The 8680-nt window shown below is 54.0% G+C and overlaps 1 protein-coding gene across 2 annotated transcripts in view; it reads right to left on the minus strand.

The window, feature by feature from the left end:
• Positions 1-6545, minus strand: part of LSS (lanosterol synthase) — a 30505-nt gene extending 23960 nt beyond the window's left edge. For both annotated transcript variants that reach the window (XM_027548233.1, XM_027548241.1), the window contains exons 1-6: positions 6440-6545; positions 5835-6000; positions 5018-5156; positions 2931-3039; positions 2111-2232; positions 1249-1345 (exon numbers count right to left, since the gene is read on the minus strand). In XM_027548233.1, the coding sequence (XP_027404034.1) occupies positions 1249-1345; positions 2111-2232; positions 2931-3039; positions 5018-5156; positions 5835-6000; positions 6440-6453 (647 nt within the window). In that variant the 5' untranslated portion in view covers positions 6454-6545. The remainder of the gene's footprint in view (positions 1-1248; positions 1346-2110; positions 2233-2930; positions 3040-5017; positions 5157-5834; positions 6001-6439) is intronic.
• Between the last annotated feature and the right edge of the window lie 2135 nt (positions 6546-8680).

The raw sequence follows: 8680 nt of genomic DNA on the forward strand, positions 1-8680 counted from the left end.
GCAGAGTATGTCAGTGGGCACCCCCCCACAACTGTTTCAGCAAGTGGACACCGGAGGCAGGGCTGTCTCCAGCCAAGTGGGCACAGCCCTCAGCGCTTCACAGCCGAGCTCCTGAGGGGCGCAGTCTGAGTAGCCAACAACCCCTCCAGTGCCTCCTAACGCCAGGAGACGCGGCCCCTAATGGGTCAGGGAGCCTGCAAGTTCCCGGCTGTGACCAACATGTCACAGAAACAGAGACCCTTAACCACGGAGATTCTGAGTGAGGGGTCTACAGAGACGCTCTGGACTATCTTTGCAGCTTTTCTGGGGATTGAAAAGTATTTCAAAATTAAAAGTTCTTACTTAAAAACCTTTAGGACTGCCATGTCTCCTCAAGTCTGACCAAGTCTGACCACTGGCCCTGCTGTGCTTTGCCCAAACACCCACCCTGACGTGGGCACAGCTCTGCAGCCCGCCAGGCGGCTGAGCACCTGGGCGGTCTCCTCCACCCTCCCCTTTCAGCCTCAGACCACATGTGCGAGGGGTCTCTGACAGCTACCGCCCCAGGGACCTCACCTCCTGGGGGTGATACCGAGGTGCTTATATGTATATGGATGTGTTCTGGACACATCCACAGCTTTCATGAGATATTCACAAAATGCTTACAATTGCCAGCTAATAGGCTTCACACAATATGGAATGAAAGTTGATTTTGCTGAGTTTTTAAACAGCATTACAGTTCTGCTGAAAGGAAAATTCTCATCTTTCAAATATACACACTGAAGTATTCACAGGGGAAATAGGATGTCTGGGATCGACTTTAACATTCACTGGCAAACAACTAGAAGGCGGGCAGTAAGATAGCATGCACACCCCAACCCTGGCTGGGGAGGGCTGCGCGGCTGTCACCTTCGTTCTCTGTTTCGACGGATGCTCAGAGTGTCTATAACAACACAATTACAGCCACCTGTGCAGCAAAGCCAGCAATTCATTCCCGACCCCAGTGGCTCTGTAAGCAGTCAGGCAGGACCCACCCACCTGCTGAGGACCCAACCCCACTGCACCTCCCTCCCTCCCGCCCAATTGGGAACCCCCTTCTCTCCTCTGTCAGCCAAGCACGGGTTCTACCAGGGGCCTAACACCACCCCACACCACTGAATGGACAGTCCCATATCTGACTAACAGGCAGCAAGTGACCCAGGCAGTGTCACTCCACTTGCTAAGACACTGGTGACCCGGCCACCAAACTGACTGTAGGGGGTCACATACCACATTTCTGGAAACAGTGTATTGAGGCCTTCCCAGCTGTACACGTTCAGGACAGCCAACCAAAACTTCCCCCAGGACGGGATGAACACAGCACCACCTGGAGGGAGAGCATAGTTCCCGTCACCGGCCTCTGGCTGAGGAGGAGATCCTCAGGAACAGAGCCCCTCGGCCAACAGGCTGCTGAGGGTCCTCTCCCCTTCGCGTCGAGCAGGTTCCAGAGCCCTCGGACCACCCACACCACAACCACTGGCTGGAACAGACAGCTTCCCCAGAACAAGCGTGTCTCCCCTGCCCCCAGGAAGACAAAGCAGTGCAGGCGAAGCCCTGAGCCAGGAAGGGGCGTCAAGGTGCCGACAGGAAGGCCCTCTGGTGGGTGAGCGCAAAACTGGAAGCATGAACAGCGTGAGGAATGTCTGTGAGGGGCGGGCAGGCGGGCAGGTGGGCCAGAGCGGCAGTGGGTGATCTCTGAGCGGCAGGAGATGAAGGGCCTCCCAGGGCGAGGGCAGAGCAGCCACCACTAGGAATTCCGCCAGGCACACAGTAGGGCAGGCAGCAGGGCAAGCAGAGCTCCACCAGCTCCACCCCACAGGTGCAGCCCAGCTGCCCTCTGGGAAGGCACACTCCTGCAAGCAATGCGCCAGCGTGTCCTTCGTGAGTCCATGCCGATTTGTGGAACAGAATTGTGAAACACAGCAACCTTACTTTGTGCTCTGAAATTTTACTGGCAAGGGTAGGCAGTTTCCTCCTACTCCCACTTTGATGCCTTCCTTGCATCTGTCTATTAATAGTTTCAATTTGCGAGCCCTCCTTACACTGAGGTAACATGACCTCTTTACTGGTGTGTGTTCTGGGCAGGGGTTACCTTTCTTGTGAAGAAGGTTCCGGGCTCGCACCAGGTCAGGATCGTCAGGCCCCACACCCAGAATTCTCAAAGACACATAGTTAAGCGCAGTTCCAAATACCGTGGACTTGTCCTCAATGTGCCTACGGCAGAAGGAGGCAAATGAGAAATGACATCTTCCATTACTTAAGAAATTAAGCAACGCTTTCATTAAGTTTCCTCAGCAAATCAAGAATGACATAACTACACAAGAAACATCCAGAACAGCCATACTCCGGTAAGAGTTCCTGCACCTCTGTGACAACTGAGCAGTTCCAAACTGCTCCCCAGGCCTGCCCGCCTCCTCTGTCCACTTCTCACACTGAATCAACAGGACCAGTGTCGTGTGGCAGTGACTCAGCTAAGACTCTACATCACCGAGGCCCACAAAGCCCACTCCAGAGGCAGCCAGCCAGGCGGGAAAGGGCATTGGCGAGATCCTGTCTGCCCCAGCGCCCACAGGCCAGAGGGCTGGGACCCCAAGCTCGAGACGCCCACGACTCCGTCCAGGAGGTGAGCAGAGCTGAGCTGTCCTCCCAGGATTCTGCAATGAAGGCTGCCGGTATGGAGTCAGCAAGCCCAGGAGGGGCCCATGCCCCAGCTGCAGGATGAGAAGCACCAGGGAAACCTGGACCCGCCTGCATGGAGACCCCAGCCCAATTCCCTCCTGCCAGGCTCTCTCCCCACCCACTCCCAGCCCACAGCTACAGTAACTCCCCGCCAACAGGTACATCTTTCACATAAGAACACATGTGCACATGCGCACACACACATGCCATGACCCAGGGTCAGGCAGACTCACAGGCCCCAGCCGCCGTCGGGGAGCTGCACAGACCGCAGGTACCGTATAATTTCTTCTCGGTATCCGGCCGGCAGAGGGATGTTCGCCACATGGCACGTGATCAGGAGGCCTGTGGGGCAGAACAGATACTCCTTGGCAGGGACTCAGCACTTCTAAGCCCAGGCCTGAGACTCTGGGAACCCCATGCAACAGGGAGCTCTCTGCTCGGCCCCTTCTTGTGCAAACAAGCCCGGGCAGGCTATTCCTCCCGACCCAATCAGGGACTTCGGAACCGGGGACCCAGGAGCAGCGGCAACAGCACACGTGACACACACTGCGTGGAGCATGCAGAACCCACCAGCCACTCCAGGGTCCCATGCTACTGACATGCCAGCTGGGAAAGAAACCCCAAATGGATCATCCCTGGATGGGGTAATGTTTACTTGCTTATATTTACATATTCCCATTTTATTAAATGTTTTAATTGCACAAGTCATTTTGAAAGATGGACAACAAATAATACCCACAAAGAACCTTCTGTTCCCAGCCTGCCCCTCCTGAGCATGGTGTTCAAAAGCTCCCCACCTCCTCCCCCTCCACTCTACCCTTGGCCTTGACTTCATCAGCCACATGCCCATGGCACTGAGCCTGTGGGGTCTCAGGCAGGCCCCAACAACAACGTGTTGTGGAATGGATCCCTGACTCTGGCCAGATGCATGAGAAGCCCCAGCAGACATCACAGAGGTTCATAGGAAAAAGTCCATCTCCTTTTGTAACAAATATGATGCTTTCAAGACAGTGAAACACACAAGCAGGAAGCAGTGCCTGTGGCTTCCTCATTTTACAGTCAAGGAAACTGAGGCACAGCCCCTAAGTGGTGGGGCTGGGGCTGAAGCCCAGGAGGTCTAACCCCAGAGTCAGTGATCACCACAGTGATGCTCAGTGCAATACCAGCCACACAGAGTCATGGCCTCCAGGAGCGTTCTCCAAACTAAAGAAGAAAAAGACCAGTCAAATTTCAGTCAGCCATGGAAGAACCCTGAGACAGTACCCCAAAACAGGCCAGTGTTAATCTGAGAAAGATGGTCTGTCCAGAGTCCAGAGGGAGAGAGGAAAGCCCCACCTTACAGCCTGCAGAGGGCCGGGGGGGTGGGGGTGAGGAGAGGGGGGCGGCAGGCCAAGCCCAGAGCTGCAGCAGCAAGCACAAACCAACACAGCATCCTCATGACCTGTCGCCTACTGAGTGCCTGGTGCTGTGCACATATGACCAAACCCAGTTCCCATTGTCCCCACGTCACAGATGAGTCAGCCGAGGCATGGTGCAGTCCTGCCACCTTGCCCAGGGTCACAGCAAGCCAGTACAGTCACTGCCTCCCTACAAAGACCCCTGGGAAAAGTCTCAACAGGCTCTAGGTGGGACCAAGGGAAGAAAGCCCAATGACTTGCCCTCAAGGACAGGCCCATGGGTCCCTGGACAGGAATACAAAGCTGAATAGTCCAGGAGACAGCAGGGCTTGGAGTCAAAACAAACACGGGAGCTTGATGGACTCCTAGAAATTCATAAAAGGAATTTCTCATATTGCTTTAGAGAAATGTTCCCAGGATGCAGCACAGTCTGATCTAGCCAAACCAGATGAGTACCCGGGAGATGCAACTGCAGTTCTCCTACAGCTCACCAACCTCCACCTACAGCTCCCAGCTGAGCTCTCTTAGCCAAGCCTTCCAGTGAGTTCACATGTGCAAGCTGCCTACACAGGACTTAAAGATCGCCACCCAACACCCTGCCCACCTCTGCACCTTTCCACAGGCCAGGCCCTCCACGGATGCTCCTACTCTGCACTGGGACTCCAGAGCCTCCCTGCACCTCCCAAAGTACCCTGGCTTCCTTTTTCAGAACACTAGCTAGCTGAGCCTTCGCTCCCATCCCCCAGCAACAACATCAGGACAACTCAGGCACAAGGCAACCCTCCCCAGACCTTTTCTATGTAAGCTCCTGGTTTTTCACCTGTTCATTCACTCACACCACAGATGATCAATGAAGGCCTGAACCAGATCAAGCCAGGATCTCAAGAATGTCTTACCCACAAGCCACAGCAGCACCTTCCTACCTGGCAGGAGGAAGAGTGGGCCACCGTAATCACCCGCCCAATGCCCATCCTCAGTCTGCAGTGCAGCGTAAAATGTCACCCCATTCAGAGCCCCCCTGCAGGCTGTGTGCGCTTTCGGCAAGTCCTTAAAGAAACTTTTCTGCAAAGAAGAAAAAAAGAGATGAGAACTGAGGGGTCTGCAGCTAGGCCAGAGGAGCCCTTGGCATTTAGACAGCAAGTCAAAGTAACAAACTTGAATTACTTTGAAAGTTTCAGCTGTTTCAAAGCCTAAAATTCTGATGATGGTATTGCCAATCTCCCTCACAATTCTGTGTTCCAGTGACATATTTTCAAATTTATTCACAACTTCTCCAAGACATCTTAAATAAACCAAGTGCCCAAGAGTGTGTGACTCAGACCTAGAGCTCAGGCCTCTCTCGGGCAGGGGCCACGGGATGGCACAGTGACAGGGAGATTTCATTTATATGTCATACCCTCTAACTGTTTTCTCGTGAAATTCGCTGGATCAAAAACTTATTTTTCTGAATAAAAACAAAGTTAGAGGTGTTTTTTACACACAGCTTAGTGATAAAAGGATTGAAGCAAAGGGGCTTCATGTTCTGTGTTTACCCAGTTAACTCCTGTAGGAACCAGCTTTGGTGACATGCAACACAAGTACACATTACACATCCATTCTTTTTAAGAAAGAAAAATACCCTTTACATCTAGCTGTTTAAAGCTCCCTGCTGGTTCCTGGTGCTCCTTACTAAGAAGGGAGGGACGCAAGTTTCTGGTGGTGTCCCAGACACTGCAAGGGACTAGCAGAATCAACACTTACTGTATCCAGTCCCAAGAGGTGAGCTTCCAGGCCAGACTGCTCTCGGACAGGATCTTCTTCTTGAGAGTAGGTCCATGTCTGCCTCCCAACCTGATTGCTGAGCCGCCAGCGACTGAGGTCTGTGGCTGGCTCTGTCTTATAGGGTCCGCCTCTTCGACGCAGACACCTAGAAAAGATCATGCTCAAGTGACCTGCTCTGACCTGGTCAGAGGCCAGAGGCGCAACGCACTCACTGTTTCCCCCAACAACCTACCAGCAGACTGTTGCAAAATAAAAACCCTCTAGAGGCACTTCTGCACCTACACGTCGCGCCATTATTTCTCCGGGAGAGGAGACACCTGCCACCGGACCGCCGCCCACGGCCTCGCCCCCACCCCGACCCCCGGCCCCACCCGGCTCACCCCGGCCCGGCCCCAGAAGGCCCTCGGGCGACGCCTCCGAAGGAGAGCTTGCCCCTCACCGCCCCCCAAGGCTGGTGCCGCAGGTCTCCACAGAGGGCTGGACCGGACGGTGCAGCAGCCTCGCTGGAAGCCCTCGACCCGATGAGACCCCTTCCTCGGCGACCCCGACCACGCTCTCCCTTCTCGGGGGGCGCTGAGACTCACGTGCCCTCCGTCATGACCGCTGCCGCGCTCCTGATTCCCGGTAACCTGGGCCCAGTACCTGGACTAGCCGGCGAAGTCTTTCGCCTCTGCCGACTTGCGTGCGCCGTGGCCAGATGCTCACGCAGCCAATCAGAGCACAGGGAGGGTGGGCCTGGGGCGTGCCCGGGTACCTCAGTGGTGGAGCGCGACCCTCCGAGCAGTGGGGGCGGAGCCGAAGTACAGGGACAGAGGTGGATCTGGGGGCGGGGTGAGGAAGTGAGTGGGCGGGGCTGCGTCGGTGGGCGGGGGCGCGCCGGTGAGCGGGGATTGGTGAACGCGCGTGTCGCGGAGGGACGCGACTGCCTGTCACGCCTGCAGCCAGATTCTGTCAGCTTCGGAGCTACCTGTGGAGCAAAGCGCCAGGACGAGGCCACCAAGGGGCGCCTAAGACTGACCCTTGAAGAGGGTCCCACCAGAGACCAGAAGACAAGGGGCTTGGATCGCGGCGAGTGCCTTTGAGGAAGTACCCGAGGTCGGAGGCTGTAGGTGAGTGAATGAGGGGAGACGTGGCCGCGAGATCCCGCGGAGGGCGCGACGCGGGCGGGGGTTAGGGGCGGGGGAGAGGCATCCGAAGGAGAAAGGTTGCTGGAGAGCACCTGAGAGGAACTCACAGGAGAGAGATGATGGTAGGGCGGCTAACAGGAGGGGAGATGACACTTGAAGGGAGATGACACCAGAGAGACTGACAGGAGGAGAGACGACAGGAGAGGGAAAAGGACAGGAGAGGAGAGACGAGAGGAGAGGGAAAATGACAGGAGAAGGGAGACGACAGGAGAGGGGAAAGGACATGAGGAGACCACAGAAGGGGACAGATGACAGGCTGGTGCTGACTGCAAGGGGCGGTGCATCTTTCAGGATGCTTTGCTGTGGGGCTTTCAAGGTACAGGTGCCAAGCACTTATTTGCCCAGGGAGGAAGCCACACTGAGAGAGCTTGGGTCACTCAGAGGGGAGCCTAACAGTTTTGGAGTTCCAGTGTAAGTAAATGTGGAAGGCCTGGACTGTAAAAGGAAGGGAGAGAAAAATGGAGAACATGCTGAAAGGACTGGGAATGGGATGGATGGCGGTAAAGTGGTCTCAGGGTGTGCAGCAGGAGCCAGGGGCTCCATGGAGTTGGAGGAAATTGTGCAAACATTGAGGTCCCAAAGGCGACTCTTCAGGAACTCACAGACAGCCCCACTGTTTCTTCATCTTCCTGACAGAAGCTCTGACCATCATGTCACAATTTCTCCAGTCAAGTGAGTTTTTCTGTACCCATCCCTTGAGTCTTATCCCCATGCCATGAATCTCAGCAAGCCAGAGAAGGGCAGGGGATACTTGCAAAAGAAAACACATGTACATTTCCCCTAATGGAATATCAGGCTATTAGACAGTCAGTAAAGGACACTTGCATCTTCCTATCCCAGTTCAGAAACCAATGAAGAAGATATAGCAGTAAGAGGAATGGATATCAAATTACCAGCCTTGCTACAGAGAAAAAACTATAGTTTGAAAGACATGGCTTAGATTGACAAGATGGCCAGCTACTTCCACCGCTAAATCATACACATGTACCTCTCAGCCTCTGGCCCAGGGGGACAACTGTATCCTCCACAGAGCTGCCCCACGAAACACCATGGAGCCAGTGCCTATGAAAAGATGCCCGTCAGCCTATTGATCCTAGAAAGTATACCAGAAGACCCTGAAATTCTGTTCTGTTCCCCCAAATTCACATTTCCTGGGAGTGGGGAAAAAGCTGGAAGTTTTTCTCCAGGGATGTGCCTCCATGTGGAAACACAAAGTGTGGGAATAAGGACTCCAGCCTATATGGACATCTCAAACTCATTTCAATTGGTGTGGACTTTGAATGCTGGTATTTTACTGGACTGGATTTTTATGAGCAATACATAATCATTTTTTAAAATTTCTAAGATAGAAAGGAAAAACCTATAAAATCTGAGAATTACAGATCAGAGTTTCCAGGGACAGTCACGAGAAAACATAATGCTTCTCTCTACTTGCACCCTACCAATTCCATCTTGTTTAATAAATAGGACACAGAAGACTGAGAGTTTTGGCCTGGACAGCTGGGCATATAGTACTGTCACTTCTAAAGTAGAGAAGGCTTAGGGAAAACTTTCAACTTAGATTCAGTTCAGTTCAGTCGCTCAGTCGTGTCCGACTCTTTGCGACCCCATGAATCACAGCACGCCAGGCCTCCCTGT

This window comes from Bos indicus x Bos taurus, chromosome 1, assembly GCF_003369695.1.
Source record: "Bos indicus x Bos taurus breed Angus x Brahman F1 hybrid chromosome 1, Bos_hybrid_MaternalHap_v2.0, whole genome shotgun sequence".
Classification (NCBI taxonomy): domain Eukaryota; kingdom Metazoa; phylum Chordata; class Mammalia; order Artiodactyla; family Bovidae; genus Bos; species Bos indicus x Bos taurus.